Genomic DNA, 23,882 nt, shown 5'->3' with positions numbered 1-23,882 from the left:
GAGACACTACCGTGTACAGTACTGCACCAGTTCAAGTGTTACAGTATGTTGTGTCTTTGTTATGTAACTAGTGAAAGAATGATGCAACTGTCGTCCCTCACCGTTGGAGGTAGGAAGTAGTGTTTTACTGGATCTCAACTGGGATACAAGATGTTATTCTCAGAGGACATGGCAATTCCTTAACAATTAGCCAAAACATTTCTTTCAAATACATTTATACAGCATCCTCAGGCATTTAATTAATCTACTGGGTCACATTCAAGTCTGATGATGACTTTTTGCTAACTCACAAAAAACTCCCCATTTAGTTTTAGTAGAACAACTTAGTGTGTGAAATATAGAGAATTAAAAGGCCTTTCCATTAGAAAAGGCATTTTCAGACCAACTGGAGTAAATAAATTAGATATATTTTTTGATAATTGTCTCTGCCCTCCCTGTCTCTCCTGTCAGAGTCAATATTATGACCAGAATGTTGTTTTTGTTATCCACAGATGTATATACCAGCATACATGTTGTCATACTAAAATGTTTACTCCACATGAGTGTTCTCTTTCATTTAATCACTCAATGTTGAGGAGACTAAACTGCTTGGTGTAACCCTAGATTGTAAACGGACATGGTCAAAACTGACAAGTAACTCAAGAGAGCAGTAAAATCTGATTTAAAAAATCTAAATCAAAAATACATCTCACGGCACAACGCGCCTGTGAAGAGACACACACACACAAATACACACATGCACCACACACACTCTAACACACACACACACACACACATTGTAATGTTGTGGTATTGTGGATTTTATATTGTACATTTGTAATATTAGAGTAATGATGTAATAATGTCTTGTTTGATGTAACGTTTTCTTTATGATGTAGGCTGTTGTTGTGTTTTGTTGTGATGTAACTGTTTTAACCTTGTTTGGACCCAAAGAAGAATAGTAATGGGTATCCTACTAAATATCCCCAAAATACTAAATGTCACCACTATCTCCCATATCCCAAAGTGGTGACAACGTCTCATTCAGAGAACCAAGGTTACTCATTGAGTGGTTTATTTTTCACAGCTGCTTGTGGAGCGCCCATAGTCTGGCGAGAGAGACTATTCTTCGAGTAACCGAGACGCTTTGGTGGATGAACATTATATGGATAAAATGTAGAACATTTGATTGCCCCAGGTGCCCGTCTGCATATCCCTGCCACCATCCCTGCTGTCCCACAAGACTAGAACATACCTGGAATCCAATTAATGTAATCTCTACAAATTTAGCTCCTCATCCCTCACACGTGGCAATTGATCATTTTTGCTCATTATACATTTAATAATTGATCGCTGCAATCCTAATTTTAGCACATTTATTACGCCACACGCACATAATCATCCTGGTCGGGGAACCATAATTGGACTGCCAGGGTAACTGATCGAGATAAATAACTTTCTACATAATCTGCCCAATGTTGAAATTTAAACAACTGAATAAAAAAAATTATGCTTTATGGAGGTAGATTTAATGTAAATCGTTACCAAACTTTAATATCTTTAAAGCTACAGTCTTTGTTTTGAAAAACAACAAAACAGCAGCTCCATCATTTGTTTTGGTATACAGCTGAGGGATGAGGCTTTGGAAATGTAACCCCTCTCAAATTCATAGAAGGCACTCTAGATCAAAGGACTGACAATCTTGTTGATATTGTGGATTATGTTCTTCATGCGTTCATGGGGCTCTCAACAGAACTCTTAACCGTGTTGTGTTTCTGCAGCTGCCATGTTCATGGAGCACTGGAAGAGAAGACAGATGCGTCTCAACTATGAATGGGATCTGACAGGCTTCGAGGAGGAAGAGGTGAGTGCTCTCCGGTTAGTGTCTTACATTCCACCACTATTTGTTTGTAAACGGGAGGACCATACTGTGGACTGTCCCAAATAATGCTGAGAGATGATGAGTTCATGTTTCAAAATGCTGTTCTTACTGCCCACTAACATTTCCTCCACATAATAGTTTATTATTCATAATTCCATCACTAGCCATGGGACTCTGAATAGGAGAGAAATTGTGTATAACTAGATTTCAGTTCTCGTCAGTGTTGTCTTGTTTGGAGACACAACAATAACTGGCACAGTAGACGGAAATAAATATTATATTTTTTCTTCAAGACCATTTTCCCAAAAATATTTAAAGGTTGAGATATTTTTGTAACTATCTTGTCCTCCTCTTTCTCCCGTGGGTATCTACAGGAAGAGCTGAAGGTTTGGAACATTTCATTTTACACAAAATATGTATATTTTTTCCCCTCAATCACCGTCTGGCTTTGCTACCCCCGCACTGGCTCTTCTTCCTCAGACTGTCCACGGACACCTCCTTGCCCTCCTAAAGCACCCACAAAACACCACTACCCATTGAACCACCACTCTTTTTATGAATGCCCACTAGCGTTGCACAATTCTGCAACTTCCAACTGGGATTGCTGGAAAACCTAGGAATTTTGCAACCCTAATGCCCACTGCTTCTGGCCTGCTCACAGCACCTGTACCGTCCTGTCTCCTGTGAGTCGGATGTCAGGTTCAGCTCACCCGCCCACAATATCCTGGCCTAGCCAGCCCTCTCGCTGTCTCTTTCTGTCTCCCTGACCTGTCTCTTCTGCAAAGATTCATGCTGCAGGAAACCAGTAGCCACTGCAGCCTTCTAACCATCTCAGTAGAAATAGGGAACCAGTGATTGTAGTCAACTGTGGTCTTTGAAAATATTCTACCTACTCTGTACTGTAGAACTTGACTGGGCTATATAACCTTCTCACCTCCCCACCAAGTGTGTTGTCACAAGGAATCTCCAATTGGGAACAGTGACAGCCGTATTAAACCCTGCACCTGATGGGAGTATTTTATGAGTGTCCCAGTCAATGTCCATACATTTTTAAGTGCCTCTGTCTCTATTCCTTCCTCAGGACCACCCACGAGCTGAGTACGAGCTCCGAGTCATGCAGAAGTCCCTGAAGAAAGAACACAAGACACAGAAGGTACTGGTTGGTTATTCCAGATTTTTACTGTAGCTAGCCATTTAGATTTTATGTTGCTGGTTTAGTTTTTGTGATTTGATTTGCAGTCTCTTCTTTAGTCCGGATGTTTGGAAAAGTGTGTGTCTCTTACAAAACGATGAATCCTCTACAGTGGTAGATTGATACGTGTACAGTATGATATGGGTCTTAGACTAAAGACTACAGTCTGATAACAGTCTTTTACATGACTAGCGTGTGTTTCCTCTTCTTTTCATATTTTTGTCTTGTGGTTCTTCTGGGTTGCTGTGTTTATGTCTTCTGACTGTCAGAAGCCTACAGAGATAGCAGAAGAAACCACAAACAAATGGAAGCAAACAGTTCAATCTGCCATGGCTGGGCTAAAACTGGTACTTTCAGTGTCCTCACCTCCCATCCACACCTATCCCACACACACTGCACTATGGAAGTCTGCCAAGACAAGCCCTAATCCTCCTACTCACCCCGTCGGGTCTAATTTAATGAACGGAGAAGACTCTTTTATCTGCGAAGCACATGATTGATTTTGCACACAACGTTTTGGCAAATACAGTATTTTGGATTAAGCCTGGGACTTGACACGTCAGTCCATTTCACATACTGTAGATAGCGCTCTCACTGAGATCCAGCCACACTCACACACGCCTCTGCTCGCCGTCACGTTTTACAGAGCTGCTGTTAGAACCTCTTCCTTTTCTTCTTGACAGTTGTTTGATTGGTTGTTTTTTCTTTCTGAGATTGGATTCTTTAGATCTGATTTCTCCATAGTGGTAGTGCTTGGTGCATGTTGTAATGTTCTGGTAGTGAGATTGAGCCAGTGTGGTTTGTTTTTTTGTAGTTCCATAGACATGGGGTCTTCAACCTTTTCTAGCCCAGGGACCCCTTCCTGGAAGAGGAAGTGTAAACTCTAACCTTTTCACTAAGAGCAGCTGTTTAGCTGGTTAAACAAAGGTTAGCCATGTAAAAAAGAATGTCCAAGTCAAGAAAGCTTACCAGTAGCCAATGGCACTTGCCGCGACTGGTACTCGCGGGTGCTTTTTCAAAACCTATGTGAGATACTCGAGTGAGTGTAAATGACTGTAGAGAACATTAGGAGTTGACATCATCAGAAAAAATATTTTCTCCTCTTTGCTACATTGAAATGCTACATTTAAATACCCCCTGCATTACCTCCATGGACCCCTAGGGGTCTGCGGACCAAGGTTGAATACCCCTGCCATAGACAGCATGTTCGCCTGTTCTGTTCCAAATGGCTGCTGGAAGGTTATTGACATGGCTGTGTCAACAATGACACCGTATTCCCTATATAGTGCACTAGTTTTGACCAGGTTCACTATTTAGGGAATAGGGTGCCATTTCAGACGCAGCCATGTTCTGACTGAGATTTGCTGCATAAAGAATGATGAGAATGACTTAATAAATGCCTGAAATATAGTGAATGAACTGTGAGAACACCGTACAACCCTTTGACTGTCAGTGTTGAATAATTATGTATGTAATGTTTATTTCTGTGTTGTGGTTGTGTCAGCATCAAAACACCAGCTTTTCCACTCTCCATCCATCGCTCTTTGGATTATTCTGCTCACTGGTCATGTTAATTTTCACATACAAACAGTTACAGTACACTTGGCTGTAACTCGACAGGTCTGAATATTTGAACCCCTCTTTTAGACAGAAAAAGAAAAGCTGACGTGCAGAGACCGGTTACCAGCGTACATGACCAACGTAGTCATGATGCTTTTGATGGTGAGTCCAACACATAGTAAGATGTAAGCTGCTCAGAGGTATTTTAGATACTTTTATTAAACTGGATTTTAAAGGTGTAGCTTAAACGATCAGTATAATATGTACTGTAGCCAGACTTTTGGCTATAATGCTGTATATAGAAAAAGCCCTTCTCTGTCAATGCCTCAGATTGAACACTGGAAATGAATAAATGGTGAGAAAGCTCCTAAAGAGTGTTACATGCTGACCAGACCGCTCGCGTGTGCGTCCGCGTGCCCCATCGTGTGCATGTTGATTTTGTCCACCCACACCAGATGCAATCAGGACACGCAGGTTGAAATAGCAAAACGAACTCTGAACCAACTATATTAATTTGGGGACAAGTCGAAAAGCATGAAACATTTATGGCATTTTAGCTAGCTAGCTTGCTGTTGCTAGCTAATTCGTCCTGGGATATAAACATTGGGTTGTTATTTTACCTGAAATGCACAAGGTCCTCTACTCCAACAATTAATCCACAGATAAAAGGGTAAACCGAGTGAGTTTCTAGTAATCTCTCCTCCTTCAGGCTTCTTCTTCTTCTTTTGACTTTATATGACTGTTGGCAACCAACTTTAAGGTGCGTTACCACCACCAACTGGACTGGAGTGTGGACCTCAGTTCATCTTTCAATCACCCACGTGGGTATATGCTCCTAAAAACCAATGAGGAGATGGGAGAGGCAGGACTTGCAGCGCGTCAAGCATCACAAATAGAATCAAGTTCTATTTTAGCGCCTGGCTACGCAGACGCTTGTTGACGCGCGCAAGCAGTGTGGATGCAATTATTGAATAACATGTATGTGTACATTTATTTTGCAATGCTCGCACACGCGACGTGAGCGGTGTGGTCAGGATGTTACAGATGATTCCTGAGCAAATTAAGTGACCTTGAAAAAGGACTCCAACCCAAATAAATCAATGGTGACCTTACCATTGCTTCCTGTCTCTCCGTTCAGATCGGGGTAACGTTTGCCATAGTGTTCGGAGTCATCCTTTACCGGATCTCCACCAAGGCAGCGCTGCACATGAGCAACAACCCCACCACACGGTCCAACGTCCGTCTGACGGTCAAAACCACCGCTGCCATCATCAACCTGGTGGTCATTTTGATCCTGGATGAGGTGTACGGAGCTGTCGCCCGCTGGCTCACTGTCCTCGGTACGTTAGTCTGACAACAGCACACACACACCGACACGCACACACACACACACACACACACACACACACACACACACACACACACACACACACACACACACACACACAGTCTGAGAACTTAACACACACAGACACAGACACAGTCTGACAACTTAACAGACACAGACACACATACACACAGACAGACACACCACACACACGCACAAATACACCCACACACATGGAACTGTCTCCCACTGGCTCACCGTCCTAGGTATGTGCAACAACCTAATTTAATCTAATGTGATAATAATGCTATAGCACTTTTAAAGACTGTTCCTACCTGTAGCTATCAGCAAGGCTTTTTGTGTTCCTTTTATCACTGGCCTAGATCACTCTGACAACTTGACAACAGCATCCAAAGACCCATTTACAGAACTTAGAAAAAGTAGAGCATCTTTAAGTGCATCTTGCATTGACAGTGTGCCAACTTCCCTATTAGCTGTAAGTTACCACTAGAAAGGCTTTTTGGGTGCTATTTCTAACAATATGCCAATGTACTGTCTCATCGTGCTACCTACCTTTCAAACTGAAGATAGATCCAAAATTGATTTCCTTCTAGAACTGACATTTGGTGTATTGAATGCAGTGCAACATTCTAACTCCCCTTGCTGTAGAAGGATTCCACTATTCTCTTTAAAGTCCAGTCTCAAGCAGCAATGGCCTTACGAGTTATTTAATAACGTCTGAACATCTACTGTCTGTTTTCTCAGAGGTTCCAAAGACAGACAAGAGCTTTGAGGAGAGGTTGATATTCAAAACGTTCATCCTGAAGTTTGTGAACGCCTTTACACCCATCATATACATAGCATTTTTCAGAGGCAGGTGAGTCCCCACAGTCTTAGTCTTTCTCCAACCACTCTCTAATGATCTGTATGAGCTTGTTATAAATATAAATATAAATGTTATGTTATGCTATGTTATGCTATTCTATGTTATACTATGCTATGCTATGCTATGTTATGTTGTTATGCTATGTAATGCTATGTTATGTTATATTATATTATGTTAATATGTTATGGTATGCTATTTTATGCTATGTTATGTTATGTTATGCTGTGTGATGCTATGTTATGTTAGATTATATTATGTTAATATGTTATGCTATGCTATGTTATGCTATGCTATGCTATGTTATGCTATGTTAAATGATATTATATTATTATACTATGTTATGCTATGTTATGCTATGCTATGTTATGCTATGTGATGTTACAGTGCCTTGCAAAAGAGTCACTCACCACCTTCCGGAGACATTTGAAACCCCACCTCTTTAAGGAATACCTGGGATAGGATAAAGTAATCCTTCTACCCCCCCCAAATTTTTTTTTGTAAAGTGGTTATCCCACTGCCTATAGGGTGAATGCACCAATTTGTGAGTCGCTCTGTTTAAGAGCGTCTGCTAAATGACGTAAATGTGCCCTTGAGCAAGGCACTTAACCCTAATTGCTCCTGTAAGTCGCTCTGGATAAGAGCGTCTGCTAAATGACTAAAATGTAAATGTAAATGTAAAAGTATTCATCCCCCTTGGCGTTTTTCCTATTTTGTTGCATTACAACCTGTAATTTAAATTGATTTTTATTTGGATTTCATGTAATAGACATACACAAAATAGTCCAAATTGGTTAAGTGAAATGAAAAAAATAACTTGTTTCAAAAAATTCTAAAAAATTAATAACGGAAAAGTGGTGCGTGCATATGTATTCACCCCCTTTGCTATGAAGCCCCTAAATAAGATCTGGTGCAACCAATTACCTTCAGAAGTCACATAATGAGTTAAATAAAGTCCACCTGTGTGCAATCTAAGTGCCACATGATCTGTCACATATATACACCTGTTCTGAAAGGCCCCAGAGTCTGCAACAACACTAAGCAAGGGGCACCACCAAGCAAGCGGCACCATGAATACCAAGGAGCTCTCCAAACAGGTCAGGGACAAAGTTGTGGAGAAGTACAGATCAGGGTTGGGTTATAAAGAAATATCAGAAACTTTGAACATCCCACGGACCACCATTAAATCCATTATTAAAAAACGGAAAGAACGGAAAAACGGAAACGGAAAGAACGAAAAAAAAAAAAAAAACATGGCACCACAACAAACCTGCCAAGAGAGGGCCGCCCACCAAAACTCACGGACCAGGCAAGGAGGGCATTAATCAGAGAGGCAACAAAGAGACCAAAGATAACCCTCAAAGGAGCTGCAAAGCTCCACAATGGAGATTGGAGTATCTGTCCATAGGACCACTTTAAGCCGTACACTCCACAGAGCTGGGCTTTACGGAAGAGTGGCCAGAAAAAAGCCATTGCTTAAACAAAAAAATAAGCAAACACGTTTGGTGTTCGCCAAAAGGCATGTGGGAGACTCTCCAAACATATGGAAGAAGGTACTCTGATCAGATGAGACTAAAATTGAGCTTTTTGGCCATCAAGGAAAACGCTATGTCTGGCGCAAACCCAACACCTCTCATCACCCCGAGAACACCATCCCCACAGTGAAGCATGGTGGTGGCAGCATCATGCTGTGGGGATGTTGTTCTTTGGCAGGGACTGGGAAACTGGTCAGAATTGAAGGAATGATGGATGGCGCTAAATACAGGGAAATTCTTGAGGGAAACCTGTTTCAGTCTTCCAGAGATTTGAGACTGGGATGGATGTTCACCTTTCAGCAGGACAATGACCCTAAGTATACTGCTAAAGCAACACTATGTTATGCTGTGCTGTGCTATGCTATGCTATGTTATGCTATGTTAGATTATATTATATTATTATGTTATGTTATGTTATGCTATGTTATGCTATGTTATGCTATGTTAGAGTATATTATATTATTATGCTATGTTATGCTATACTATGCTATGTTACATTATGCTATGTTATGCTATGTTAGATTATATTATATTATTATGTTATGTTATGTTATGCTATGTTATGCTATGTTATGCTATGTTAGAGTATATTATATTATTATGCTATGTTATGCTATACTATGCTATGTTACATTATGCTATGTTATGCTATGTTAATCACACAATCTATGTTAGTGAGACATAGTAGAGTTTTCCTTGGGTATTGCCTCTACTAACCCTTCATTTTCTTCCTGTGCTCCTACAGGCTTGTTGGTCGACCGGGAAGTTATCTTTATGTGTTTGAGTCGTACCGAATGGAAGAGGTAAAAATAAAACGTTATACTCTAAATCCTCCTCTTAATCTCTGAGATAGAAGTCTGCATCATGAACAGTCATTTGGAGATGTATTAAATATTAGTCATCTGACTGTAAAGGAAGAAAAACAATAAGGAATAATTTGTAATTGTATACATGTTCAATTTTCATTAATTTCATCATTGCCTAATGAACACAATCTTTATAAATGTTGAAGTGCAGATGGCTATGAATTAAGCAATGTTAGTTAACCTAGAAACATACATTAGGAGTTCACATACAGTGGGGCAAAAAAGTATTTAGTCAGCCACCAATTGTGCAAGTTCTCCCACTTAAAAAGATGAGAGAGGCCTGTAATGTTCATCATAGGTACACGTCAACTATGACAGACAAATTGAGATTTTTTTTCTCCAGAAAATCACATTGTAGGATTTTTAATGAATTTATTTGCAAATTATGGTGGAAAATATGTATTTGGTCACCTACAAACAAGCAAGATTTCTGGCTCTCACAGACCTGTAACTTCTTCTTTAAGAGGCTCCTCTGTCCTCCACTCGTTACCTGCATTAATGGCACCTGTTTGAGCTTGTTATCAGTATAAAAGACACCTGTCCACAACCTCAAACAGTCACACTCCAAACTCCACTATGGCCAAGACCAAAGAGCTGTCAAAGGACACCAGAAACAAAATTGTAGACCTGCACCAGGCTGGGAAGACTGAATCTGCAATAGGTAAGCAGCTTGGTTTGAACAAATCAACTGTGGGAGCAATTATTAGGAAATGGAAGACATACAAGACCACTGATAATCTCCCTCGATCTGGGGCTCCACGCAAGATCTCACCCCGTGGGGTCAAAATGATCACAAGAACGGTGAGCAAAAATCCCAGAACCACACGGGGGGACCTAGTGAATGACCTGCAGAGAGCTGGGACCAAAGTAACAAAGCCTACCATCAGTAACACACTACGCCGCCAGGGACTCAAATCCTGCAGTGCCAGACGTGTCCCCCTGCTTAAGCCAGTACATGTCCAGGCCCGTCTGACGATTGCTAGAGTGCATGTGGATGATCCAGAAGAGGATTGGGAGAATGTCATATGGTGAGATGAAACCAAAATATAACTTTTTGGTAAAAACTCAACTCATCGTGTTTGGAGGACAAAGAATGCTGAGTTGCATCCAAAGAACACCATACCTACTGTGAAGCATGGCGGTGGAAACATCATGCTTTGGGGCTGTTTTTCTGCAAAGGGACCAGGACGACTGATCCGTGTAAAGGAAAGAATGAATGGGGCCATGTATCGTGAGATTTTGAGTGAAAACCTCCTTCCATCAGCAAGGGCATTGAAGATGAAACGTGGCTGGGTCTTTCAGCATGACAATGATCCCAAACACACCGCCCGGGCAACGAAGGAGTGGCTTCGTAAGAAGCATTTCAAGGTCCTGGAGTGGCCTAGCCAGTCTCCAGATCTCAACCCCATAGAAAATCTTTGGAGGGAGTTGAAAGTCCGTGTTGCCCAGCGACAGCCCCAAAACATCACTGCTCTAGAGGAGATCTGCATGGAGGAATGGGCCAAAATACCAGCAACAGTGTGTGAAAACCTTGTGAAGACTTACAGAAAATGTTTGACCTGTGTCATTGCCAACAAAGGGTATATAACAAAGTATTGAGAAACTTTTGTTATTGACCAAATACTTATTTTCCTCCATAATTAGCAAATAAATTCATTAAAAATCCTACAATGTGATTTTCTGGATTTTTTTTTCTCATTTTGTCTGTCATAGTTGACGTGTACCTATGATGAAAATTACAGGCCTCTCTCATCTTTTTAAGTGGGAGAACTTGCACAATTGGTGGCTGACTAAATACTTTTTTTCCCCACTGTATTCAAAATACATCTGTAGTCAAGTCCTGCAATTTTTTAAAAAAACACAGAAAAACAACCTATGCACTACGATGGACTTTTAAAGGAGATGTCTCTCTTGAGCTAATGACCAACGTTTACAGTGAACTTGGATCTCTGTGAACGTCAGGGAAATTGCCTTTAAAAGTCTATTGCTGTGAGGAAGTCTGGGTTGGATTAAATCCCTTCCTTAGTGTGTCTTTTGTTATGTCAGTCTGTCTATAATGGAAGTGTGATACAGTACAGAAGGCCTATAACTACTGTTTTTCCCCTGCAGTGTGCTCATGGAGGATGTCTGATGGAGTTGTGTATTCAGCTCAGTATCACCATGTTGGGAAAGCAACTCATCCAGAACAATCTATTTGAGATCGGCATCCCGTGAGTACACACACACGCGCACGCACACACACACACACACACACACACGCACCAATAGTGTGTGTATATCAAGGATTCACAGAATCCCGTAAGATCCACAGACCAATCAATCAATCAATCAATTTTATTTTATATAGCCCTTCTTACATCAGCTAATATCTCGAAGTGCTGTACAGAAACCCAGCCTAAAACCCCAAACAGCTAGTAATGCAGGTGTAGAAGCACGGTGGCTAGGAAAAACTCCCTAGAAAGGCGAAAGCCTAGGAAGAAACCTAGAGAGGAACCAGGCTATGAGGGGTGGCCAGTCCTCTTCTGGCTGTGCCGGGTGGAGATTATAACAGAACCATGCCAAGATGTTCAAAAATGTTCATAAGTGACAAGCATGGTCAAATAATAATCAGGAATAAATCTCAGTTGGCTTTTCATAGCCGATCATTAAGAGTTGAAAACAGCAGGTCTGGGACAGGTAGGGGTTCCATAACCGCAGGCAGAACAGTTGAAACTGGAATAGCAGCAAGGCCAGGCGGACTGGGGACAGCAAGGTGTCATCATGCCCGGTAGTCCTGACGTATGGTCCTAGGGCTCAGGTTCTCAGAGAGAAAGAGAGAACGAGAGAATTAGAGAGAGCATACTTAAATTCACACAGGACACTGGATAAGACAGGAGAAGTACTCCAGGTATAACCAACTAACCCCAGCCTCCCGACACATAAACTACTGCAGCATAAATACTGGAGGCTGAGACAGGAGCGGTCCGGAGACACTGTGGCCCCATCCGAAGAAACCCCCGCTTCTCTGTGGTTCTTATCCCTGTCCGACTGTGCCATTGCTTCTGACTATCTCCCTGTGCCTACAGGAAGCTGAAGAAGCTGATAAGGTACATCAAGTCCAAGAGAAGGTCCTTCCAGGAAGAGGAGAGAGAGAAGAAGTTACAGCGCTATGAGACAGACCACTTCCTTGAGCCCTTCGCAGGCCTCACGCCAGAGTACATGGAGATGAGTGAGTCTGTGTCTGTGTCTGTGTGTGTGTGTGTATGTGTGTGTGTGTATGTGTGTGTGTATGTGTGTGTGTGTGTGTCTGTGTGTGTGTGTGTGTGTGTGTGTGTGTGTGTGTATGTGTGTGTATGTGTGTGTCTGTGTGTGTGTGTGTGTGTGTGTGTGTGTGTGTGTGTGTGTGTGTGTGTGTGTGTGTGTGTGTGTGTGTGTGTGTGTGTGTGTGTGTGTGTGTGTGTGTGTCTGTGTCTGTGTGTGTGTGTGTCTGTGTCTGTGTCTGTGTGTGTGTGTGTATGTGTGTGTGTGTATGTGTGTGTGTATGTGTGTGTGTGTGTGTGTGTGTGTGTGTGTGTGTGTGTGTGTGTGTGTGTGTGTGTGTGTGTGTGTGTGTGTGTGTGTGTGTGTGTGTGTGTCTGTGTGTGTGTGTGTGTGTGTGTGTGTGTGTGTGTGTGTGTCTGTGTGTGTGTGTGTGTGTGTGTGTGTGTGTGTCTGTGTCTGTGTGTGTGTGTGTGTGTGTGTGTGTGTGTGTGTGTGTGTGTGTGTCTGTGTCTGTGTCTGTGTCTGTGTCTGTGTCTGTGTCTGTGTCTGTGTCTGTGTCTGTGTCTGTGTCTGTGTCTGTGTGTGTGTGTGTGTGTGTGTGTGTGTGTGTGTGTGTGTGTGTGTGTGTGTGTGTGTGTGTATGACGCTGCTACAGCTCCCTGTGAGACCTTTGGTGTACAGCATTCCCCCAGGACCAATCAGTCAGACAGACCCTTCTCTCAGAGACTATGTCACTGTCCAAAAGTCAATACCATGTAAACCTTCATCTGAATATGCATGTCCAGTCCACATTGTCCAGTTGATTTTAAAATCATCTTTCTCTGCTTTGTATGTTCAGCTTGCACCTTGGTTTGACAGCGAAATAGCAAAAGCATTTATTTTAATCTTGTACTTTCCCATTAACATGTGTGGTGAGCAGTGGAGGCTCCTCAGAGGAGGAAGGGGAGGACCATCCTCCTCAGTGAATTTCATAAAAAATTATAAAAGGTAAAACATTACAAAAGTTATCCTTTTTAGATATAACTATACGGATTATATTCACGTCACCAAATAATTTATTAAAACACACTGTTTTGTAATGAAGGTCTACAGTAGCCTCAACAGCACTCTGTAGGGTAGCACTATGGTGTAGCCGGAGGACAGCTAGCTTCAGTCCTCCTCTGGGTACCTTGACTTCAATACAAAACCTAGGAGGCTAATGGTTCTCAACCCCTTCCATAGACTTACACAGTAATTATGACAACTTCCGGAGGACATCCTCCAACCTATCAGAGCTCTTGCAGCAGGAACTGACATGTTGTCCACCCAATCAAAGGATCAGATAATTAATCTAGTACTGAAAGTATAAGCTACAGCTAGCTAGCACTGCAGTGCATAAAATGTGGTGAGTAGTTGACTTAAAGAGAGAGAAAGACAATAGTTGAACAGTTTTGAACATATTCATTTCTTAAAAAATTAAGGAGAAGCAAGAGAGAGATTTCTTCATTTTTTTTCACTTTCAGTTTCACTTACTTAGCTAGCAAATGCAGCTAGCTAGTTTAGCCTACTCAAACACCCTGCTCAAACAGAGATTTGTTATGTTAGCTAGCTGGCTATGACTATCCAACACAACACTGGAACTCTTCCAAGTCAAGGTAAGCTTTTGGTTTTACTAATTTATTGCCACTGGGGCCAACTGGGGTAACTGCTAAACTGCTAACTGACTATACATTGTAAAGTTACTGCATGATTGTAGCGGGTTTACTAACGCGTTAGTTCTATTAGCTACATTGACTATGACGTAACTTTAGCTAATATGGTGACAACGATTTAGGCTGTGTGTAGCAGTTATGATATGGTTTGGCTTGGAAAGCTTTTTTCGCCTGGTCACATACAGCTGATGTGTTGTACATTGAAGTCCACCAACGAAGGGAAAAGGTGAGAGGAGGAGAGCGCATAGATGAGAGAAGGAATACCACCTGGCTGCTATAAATGTGAACTGTGTTTACCCATGACCAGGGGTGTATTCATTCCGCCGATTCTGTTTTAAAAAACGTCTCTTAAACGGAAACAAACGGAACGAAACAGGGATAAACATACTTGAATTTGTCCAATTGAAACTCTCGTTTGCAACTGTTGGACTAATGACTACACCATAGATCAGCTAGATGCAGGCAAGAGTGTGCAAGGCGGTATTGAATGTGTCGCTGTCTGTCCATGTGTCACTGTCTGTCACCTCAACATTTTCTCTCGACCTGTGTGCACCTATGTTGTAATCTTTCATTCATAGGCTAGGTTGTAGCAATCTCATTATGGATATAGGGAAAATTAAAGTATCAGGTAGTAGCCTAAACCTATCGATGTTAAATTGAACTGGGTGAATGGAATATGAATGACAGTCATCCAATATGCTGTAATAGAAATAAGGCCATGCTCATGAAGAAAAAAATAATCATCCTCCCTCATCTTAAATATCACTGACCACCACTGGTGGTGACGGTTGCCTGACTTGCCTCTAGGTGTGAGTAAACCAACCCGTCTGTTGCTGTACAGTGACCCGCCCCATGTTTTTAGTATGGCAGCTACACGCCTCTTCCATGGCAACTCCAATGGGTATTGGTCAGATTTAGCTGTCTGCCACCAGTGTGACATATATGATTTTTCATACATGCGCTTGCTTGTTCCCCACACTCAGAATCAAGTTTCATGTTGAATTTTATCATGCACTAGTGGTTGGAAAATATCACTGTGATGTTTTGAGATATTATATATCCTCAAAGGTGCAAATATGTAAAGTTGGTCCACCTTCGTTCAAAGACACGTGTCATAACAGATGTCTGTCATTTCGTTTCAAGGTAAACAGAGTATTATGGTTGTGTCCTGATTCTCCACCCATCTCCCAAAGAGTGTGAACTTGGACAATCCTTCATGGATTTAAAATAATTGGATTGGTGTAGGCCTAAGCATTGGCTTGAGGGAGTTAAGACAATTATTTACCATGTCTGCTTGTCCGGGACAAGACACATTTTGTCTGACAAGAAGAATATAGATTTGCATTGTCCGGATGGTCAAGTAAAAAAAAAACACACAAAAATCACAATATCAAGCAATTACTCTGAACAGGCAGGGCGGTCTTTCAATCCTCCCCGGTTGCGAGATATGCTATTGAGATCAAAGAGCAGATCCGTATGTAGCCGCATGTGCACATTTGTTAATATTCCTGGCTAATTAGTGAGTTATTTCAAAGTTATAGCACATTTTTGGTCAGCAAATAGGCTTTTTACGGTCATGAAAATCCTGGAAAATTCATGCTTTGCGCATCAGCTGCATGTGTGCCAGTGTGAGTGGGCCAGAGGAGCGAGAGGGAAACACAACAGACTAACTAGATAGCCAATTCAAACCATATTGTGTACCCTGACAAGTTATCTCGCTAGTTAACTATTTAGCTATTATCATGTCTTAATGTAATTGTCATGTCCTATGTCCTAAAAACGCAGCAGAAAGTTCAGCGTACCCCAAATCCAGAGGTTGTGAGTTCAGATCCCAGGTGGGGTCATATTGAAATGTCAGTACTAAGTGATCATGTCAAATGTAATCATATTGTCATTGATGAAAGATTTGTACACTATTTTAGCTGAACAGCGTATCACTTACCTTAAAACCCCCATACCATTTAATTACTTCCCTTACGAAAAACCATGTGAAATTTGCAGTTTCACATTTGAAAACCACATTTTCACCTGAAATCGCATTTTCACATGTGAAAGAACTGTTCACATGTTGAGCTGAAATTTTCACCTGTGAAAACAAAAGAGACAAGTGAGGTCAGTTGTTCACATGTGAAACCATATGTTCACATGTATTCAATATAGGGTTCTCATGTTAATTAATACCACCTTTTCAGATGTGAGGAGAATAACATGTTTTCACCTCACATGTGAATTGCAGATTCACATGTGGAATTTGTAGTTTCACATGTGAAAATCTAATTTGCATTTTCACATGTGAAAACCTAACTCTCACATGTGGAATTGTATTTTCACATGTGAAAAACTTTCTGATGTTGTCACGTGTAGTTGCATGGTATCACAACAGTGGTGAACCAGCTTTACATGTTTGCACCTTTGAGGATATATAATATCTCAATGCATCACAGTGATATTTTCCGACCACTAGTGCGTGATACAATTCAACATGAAATTTGATTCTAAGTGCTTGGGAACAAGGAAGTGATGTAATGACATTTTGCATCCCCATGTTGTCACATTTATTTCACATAAGATCCTGTTTTCACGTTCTCAAATTTTTTCATATGTGTAGTTTCATGTTATCACATTCACTCTGACGTAAGTGAACCTCTGTCGTGAGAGAATTCTGATAGGCCTTCATGTTGGTTGAGAAACTAGAGTCAATCAATTGCATCAAACAAGAAAAGGTTTTTAGACTGTCACTGTACTGGTTTTTGGCCTCGGCTTCAAACCTACAAATGTGATTAGATTGATTGAAGGATTAGATAGAGATGGCTTTTATTTTGTATTGACTTTAATCTTGATGAAACCTCAGGTGGCTGGCTTTAGCAAATGTCAGAGATAGAAGTCATTAATGGATGTGTGCGAGCCAAAGGCCATTTTCCTCAGCTAGCTAATTGGAACCCATGTCTTTTGATGACCTAGTAGAAGGTATTAATGATTCCTGAAATATTTAACAGGGTATTGAATAGTGTTTCAAAGGCTGTATGGAGGAAAAAAATATTTGGGGGTAAGAACTCAAGTTTTTCAATTATGATAATTTAGTTAGGTGTATCACTATTGTAAAGCAACATTGATTGAGTAGAATGTAGCTTACTGCCATTTCCGTCTTGGACAGATTCATGCTGTTGAAGGGTAAAACGAATGGCACTCTTCATGTGATTCATGTACTCAGCTAATATTTTTTATAGAGGGAAACAAAACTTACACTGAGTGTACAAAACATTAATATTATATTGTTAATATGAATATTGTAATATTGAGTTACACCCCATTTTGCCCTCAGAACAGCCTCAATTTGTCGGGGCATGGACTCTACAAGGTGTCGAAAGTATTCCACACGGATCCTGGCCCATGTTTACTCCAATGCTTCCCACAGTTATGTCAAGTTGGCTGGATGTCCTTTGGTTGGTGGACCATTCTTGATACACAAGGGAAACTGTTGAGTGTGAAAAACCCATTAGCGTTGCAGTTCTTGACACACTCACACCGGTGCGCCTGGTACCTACTACCATACCCTGTTCAAAGGCACTTAAATATTTTGTCTTGCCCATTCACCATCTGAATGACACACATACACAATCCATGTCTCAATTGTCTCGAGGCTTAAAAAATACTTATTTAATTAACTTGTCTCCTACCGTTCATCTACACTGATTGAAGTGGATTTAACATCAGTAAGGGATCATAGCTTTCACCTGGATTCACCTGGTCAGTCTATGTCATGGAAAGAGCAGGTGTTCCTAATATTTTGTACACTCAGTGTACTTCCTCCCTGTGTGGGAGTTGGCTGGAAATCATCTTAGAATTATTCCGGGAACCAGTTACCATTTTTTACTTGAATAGCTCCCTAAGCCAAGCACAATGAGAAGGGGATGTAGCTAATTGAATGAATGACTTCCTTCCTTCCTCCGTACCAAACGTACACCCTGGGCCTTCTTCACGACATACAGCAGTGTTTTTACTCAGCAGATCCTCCTGTTGGCACACACCTGTGCCAGATTCTCCATCAGGCTCTATTTACTTTAACTTGCTGTTTGGGCCATGGCCCACATCTCTCTTTTCCTGCTTTCTTCTTCTTCTTCTTCTTCTTCTTCTTCTTCTTCTTCTTCTTCTTCTTCTTCTTCTTCTTCTTCTTCTTCTTCTTCTTCTTCTTCTTCTTCTTCTTCTTCTTCTTCTTCTTCTTCTTCTTCTTCTTCTTCTTCTTCTTCTTCTTCTTCTTCTTCTTCTTCTTCTTCTTCTTCTTCTTCTTCTTCTTCTTCTCTCCCTACATCCACCCATTTCTGGAGCTGGCATTTGCAAGCATATACCTCAAGTCAAGTGAAAAGAGCATCAGTGTTTTCATCTATTTCATCAGGAGACTTCTAAACTACTTGTACTTAGCTTACCATATATTTGCAGTGTAAGAGGACTGTTAAGACGGCTCTAAAGAAAGACATTGTTTGTTCTCTGTCTGAACACTGTACTCTTGAGAAAGTCTTAAACAACAGTAGAGTCCAGTTACAGGGCTTTTAACTTACTTCACTCTCTCAAGAGGCAGTGTCTCTCAGTTCATGCCAGGTAAGTAGGCCTATTCTCAGGATACAGATAGTTTTAGACTTAACTTAATGTTCATGGCATGGCAAAGATAGGCTAATTTGATGCTACCGCATTATGGTATCATGGATATTATGGTATTATTAAAGGAATGTTCTTATCCAATGTTTCCAATGGACTATTAGTCGAAACCTTCACCAGTCACACCCAAGATCCACATATTTATTATAGCAGTTGTAAATTTTTACAGAATTCTGCACCTTGCAGTGGTGTTGGATTTCCCCTAGAGTGGCTTTTGAAGAGCACCTGCTTCTCGAACACAACTGAGCAATGTGTGTGGATGTGTTTGTGTTGAGAGAGAGAGAGAGAGAGAGAGAGAGAGAGAGAGAGAGAGAGAGAGAGAGAGAGAGAGAGAGAGAGAGAGAGAGAGAGAGAGAGAGAGAGAGAGAGAGAGAGAGAGAGAGAGAGAGAGAGAGAGAGAGAGAGAGAGAGAGAGAGAGAGAGAGAGAGAGAGAGAGAGAGAGAGAGAGAGAGACCCCCTGTGCCCCCTCTACAGGCATCTGCATAATAGGTTTGGTTTGCTCCTAGCAGAACTCGGCTAGGCATAGTGAACGTCTGTGCCTCGCACACTCCCTTAAAATGTTGTTGCTTGAAAAACTAGAAAAAAGTGCCAATAGTACTGTTTGCCTTAGACCCCCTCCCGTTCTCTGTCCCTCACAGTCTCTTCCCCTTCGTAACCAACATAGTCATGTTCCTGTGCCTCCCTGCCCCCACCCTCTCCACCTAGCCCCCTGTCATGTCCATACCCCCTCCCTCAGTATCCTCTCCCTGCAAGACACTTAAAGAGCCCCCTTCTGTTCTCTCTAGTTTGGTCCACTCCCACTCAATTGCCTTATCAGCTGCATCAATAAATTAATTGTGTTGATTTGAATGACCTAAAAGTCAAAGTTGTTATTTAACAAATATATATACACTACCAGCCAAAAGTTTGGACACCTACTCATTCAAGGGTTTTTCTTTATTTTTACTATTTTTTACATTGTAGAAAAATAGTGAAGACATCAAATCTATGAAATAACACATATGGAATCATGCAGTAACCAAAAAAGAGTTAAACAAATCAAAATATATTTTATATTATATAGCCACCCTTTGCCTTGATGACAGCTTTGCACACTGTATATATATTATTTAATACATATACAAGGGTCATTCAAGGGTTTCTTGTTATCCTACATGCGATGAGCACATGGGCATGTTTTAGAGCTAGCTACAGTAAGTGATGTGAGGTTCAGATCATCTCTCCTGATTGATTTGTTTAGTCTTGTCGAGTGATCAGGGCCTGTATTCATGAAGCATCAGAGTAGGAGTGCTGATCTAGGATCAGGTTGCCCCTGTCCATTTAATCATGTTCATTATGATCTAAAAGGCAAAACTGATCCTATATCAATACTCCTGCTATGAGAGGCTCTTTGTGAATACAGCAGGCCCTGGTGAATAGACAGATCAGGCTGAAAGACATACTGTAGGCCTACGTGTATACAGTGAGATGTTCATGTAAAGCTGATGAATGTCTCTCTATCTCTGTGTCCTTGCAGTAATCCAGTTTGGGTTTGTGACCCTGTTCGTGGCATCGTTCCCGCTGGCCCCACTTTTCGCCCTCCTCAACAACATCATCGAGATACGCCTGGATGCCAAGAAGTTTGTGGCCGAGCTCAGGAGGCCGGTCGCAGCAAGGGCAAAAGACATTGGTGGGTTCAAAGTTCACTCTTTAAGCCCACAGGTTATTTTTGTTTATATTGATTCCTTTCACAATAATAAACCTTATATTGAATTCACTCCAATATAAGTGATTTACAGAGAGAAAAAAACATTATGGTTATCTCTGATGTCATTCTTGGGCCCTGAGTTCTATGTGACCATGTGACCAGATGACCAGGAAGTCTCTTTTGCATAATATATTTTATCTCATCAAGATGAACCTGTATGTATACACTGAGTATACCAAACATTAGGAACACCTTCTAAATATTGAGTTGCACCCCCTTCCCCTTTTGGCCTCAGAACAGCCTCAATTCGTCGGGGGGTGGATTCTACAAGGTGTCGAAAGCATTCCACAGGGATGCTGGCCCTTGTTGACTCCACTGCTTCCCACAGTTTTGTCAAGTTGCCTGGATGTCCTTTGGGTGGTGGACCATTCTTGATACACATGGGAAACTGTTGAGTGTGAAAAACCCAGCAGTATTGCAGTTCTTGACACAAACCGGTGCGCCTGGCACCTTCTACCATACCCCATTCAAAGGCACTTAAATCTTTTGTCTTGCCCATTCACCCTCTGAATGGCACACATACACAATTCATGTCTCAATTGTCTCCAGGCTTAAAAATCATTCTTTAACCTGTCTCCTCCCCTTCATCTATATTGATTGAAGTGGATTTAACAAGTGACATCAATAAGGGATCGTAGCTTTCACCTGGATTCACCTGGTCAGTCTATGTCATGGAAGGAGCAGGTGTTCTTAATGTTATGTACACTCAGTGAATATAAAGGTTAATTGAAAATGGACTCATGTGGTCAGGTAAAGATTCAGGAATGTAAATGTAATCTAGTGGTTGAATCTGCAGAATGGTGTCTCTATTGTTTCTACATACAAACTTACAAACATAACTAGAGGGGGGAATTTGTCCTACTGATTTATTACAGGCATTGTTATGCTTGTGCTTTTGTACTATTTTGCACCTCTGTGTTCTTAACTAAACGTCAGATTGACATAGATCCAGGCAAAAAAACTCATACCATCCCACAACAATATTGCAGAGGCATTAACCTTCTCTCTTCTCTGATTCTAGGAATATGGTACAACCTTCTCCGAGCTGTGGCTAAGGTGGCCGTCATCATAAACGTAAGTCATTCCGGTAATCCCAGTCAAATAGAATAGTGGAAGTTGACCAAATGATGAAAAAACAACAACAATTCTCTCACTTTAACATATGCTGTTTTGATTTAGATAAGGGAGTCACTGAAATGTTCTGCGAAAGTTACATTCATTCCCCAACCCCCTCAACAATAACAAGTCTGCACTTAAAACTAGAACGTCTTTCATTGAAGCTCAGCCCGGTCCACATTAAAGAGCCAGTCCTTTACTGTGAATTTATGTCAACACTCTTGGGGGATTACTTGTAAAACCTCATAATTAGGCTTTTAAGAGGTTTCACCTCTAAAACGACTGCCCCTCGGTGCAGAGAAGACCCTACTTGGTCAGAAGGAGAGTTAACGTGGTCATAAATCCTGCAGACTCTCACTTCACTTCCAAAGGGATCACCATCGTCATGGCGATGTTGAAGTGAGATCCAGATCTGGGTTATTTATGACAACGGAGGCTTTCGATCAAAATGGAAAGGAGGGAATCCTTCACCTCCATCCTCCTCTTATTGAGAGTGTTTCCGATGGAACAGGATATCAATGTGTCTTCACTTTAAGGCCTTGGATACCCTCTACGTTTATGTGCTGGCAAATCTCTGAACCCAGAATGAAATCTCGCATGGGCACTGGCCAGCTTCTCGGGTTAGGGTTAGGGCTAACATTAACGTTAACAGTCAGTCACGAGAGACTATATGCTGATTGACAGATAGTTGCCGATGTAGAGGGTATACAGCACATTGAAGCCAGAGCTCCTTTTGCTGAAGTTGACCATTATATTCAACCTATATAGCATTAGGGCTGGTTTCCACCTGGTATTACCATGTGACTTTCGTTAACCGATCAAGATGATCCAATCACTATCTATTGACAGGGCATTTGTTAATGCCAGGTGTAAACACAGTCTTAAGTGTCTTCAGGTGCTTTCTCAGTGATCACTGTCTGTCTCTCTCCAGGCGTTTGTGATCTCCTTCACGTCAGACTTCATCCCGAGGCTGGTCTATCAGTACATGTACAGCCTAGACGGCTCCATGCACGGCTTCGTCAACCACACCCTGTCCTACTTCAACGTGAGCGACTTCCAGAACGGTAAAGAACCTATGGACGCTCTGCATCTGGGCTACCAGGTGGAGATGTGTAGGTGAGTTCACACACAATGCTGACTGACTGTGTGAAGTGTTTTTGTGATACAAATTTTATTGATTGTTATAAACAGGGTGGTTCAAGCCCTGAATGTTGATTGGCTGACAGCTGTGATATATCAGACCGTATAACACAGGTATGACAAAACATTTATTTTTACTGCTCTAATTACGTTAATAACCAGTTTATAATAGCAATAAGGCACCTCAGGGGTTTGTGGTATATGGCCAATATACCACGGCTAAGGGCTGTATCAGTCATACAAAAGTTATACTTAAATCTGAACTGGTTCTCTAGCAAATTAGTAAGATTGTCTCAACCAATGTTCAAGAATGGCCTTTTTCCCTTTATTCAGAGTACAACCTCTCACTTTCAGTTATTTGAAATGGAAATCATCTCCCAAATATCACTATTTCTAAAACAAGCCATTGAAAGTTGGTTGCAATTTCAATTTAATCCTCCAGAAAGGACAGAACAAATAATGCAACAAATATTGTGGTTAAACTCAAATATACTAATTGATAAAAAAAATATTATTCTTTGAAAAAAAAAAAAAAAGAAGTATAATCTTGGTAAATGACATCACCGGTAGGACTGGTGGAGTTATGTCCCACATGCAGCTAACAAAAACATATGGAAATGTCTGCTCTACCCAAAATTACAACCAAATAATTGCAGCATTACCGCAAAAATGGAAGAGGAAAGTGGAAGGGGGAAAAAGTAAGGAACTTGTCTGTCGGCCCTGCATTAAAGAACATAATTGGTTAAAGAAAATTGTGATAAATAAAAAAGCATACCAGTTTCATTTAAGGACCAAAGGATTGACAGCCGTCCCATATAGATTGCAAAATAGTTGGGAAGAGATTTTTGACGTACCGATTCCATGGCACTGTGTTTATGAACTAATACGCAAAACGACGCCGGATTCAAAACTTATAATTTTTCAATGTAAATTATTATACAAAATTCTTCCTACCAATATAATGTTATTTATATGGAGGATACAATCTTCCCAGCTCTGCAGATTTTGCTGCGAAGAGACAGAATCATTAGATCATTTGTTTTGGTACTGTCTATTTGTAGCTTGTTTTT

The 23,882-nt window shown here is 41.1% G+C and overlaps 1 protein-coding gene across 6 annotated transcripts in view; it reads left to right on the top strand.

Moving 5' to 3' along the window:
* Positions 1-23,882, top strand: part of LOC121531645 (anoctamin-1) — a 92,036-nt gene that overhangs the window by 62,818 nt on the left and 5,336 nt on the right. For 2 of the 6 annotated variants that reach the window (XM_041836994.2, XM_041836992.2), the window contains 13 exons: positions 1,761-1,843; positions 2,236-2,247; positions 2,943-3,014; positions 3,323-3,400; positions 4,701-4,775; positions 5,752-5,953; positions 6,706-6,817; positions 9,104-9,161; positions 11,334-11,434; positions 12,290-12,432; positions 20,326-20,478; positions 21,578-21,630; positions 22,604-22,788. In XM_041836994.2, the coding sequence (XP_041692928.1) occupies positions 1,761-1,843; positions 2,236-2,247; positions 2,943-3,014; positions 3,323-3,400; positions 4,701-4,775; positions 5,752-5,953; positions 6,706-6,817; positions 9,104-9,161; positions 11,334-11,434; positions 12,290-12,432; positions 20,326-20,478; positions 21,578-21,630; positions 22,604-22,788 (1,327 nt within the window). The remainder of the gene's footprint in view (positions 1-1,760; positions 1,844-2,235; positions 2,248-2,942; positions 3,015-3,322; positions 3,401-4,700; positions 4,776-5,751; positions 5,954-6,705; positions 6,818-9,103; positions 9,162-11,333; positions 11,435-12,289; positions 12,433-20,325; positions 20,479-21,577; positions 21,631-22,603; positions 22,789-23,882) is intronic. The other 4 variants (XM_045227102.1, XM_041836993.2, XM_041836995.2 and 1 more) reach the window with 4 other exon arrangements.

Source organism: Coregonus clupeaformis, chromosome 19 (genome assembly GCF_020615455.1).
Source record: "Coregonus clupeaformis isolate EN_2021a chromosome 19, ASM2061545v1, whole genome shotgun sequence".
NCBI lineage: Eukaryota > Metazoa > Chordata > Actinopteri > Salmoniformes > Salmonidae > Coregonus > Coregonus clupeaformis.
The sequence above is the reverse complement of the archived record's forward strand: the minus strand, read 5'-3'. Positions and strand labels throughout refer to the sequence as shown.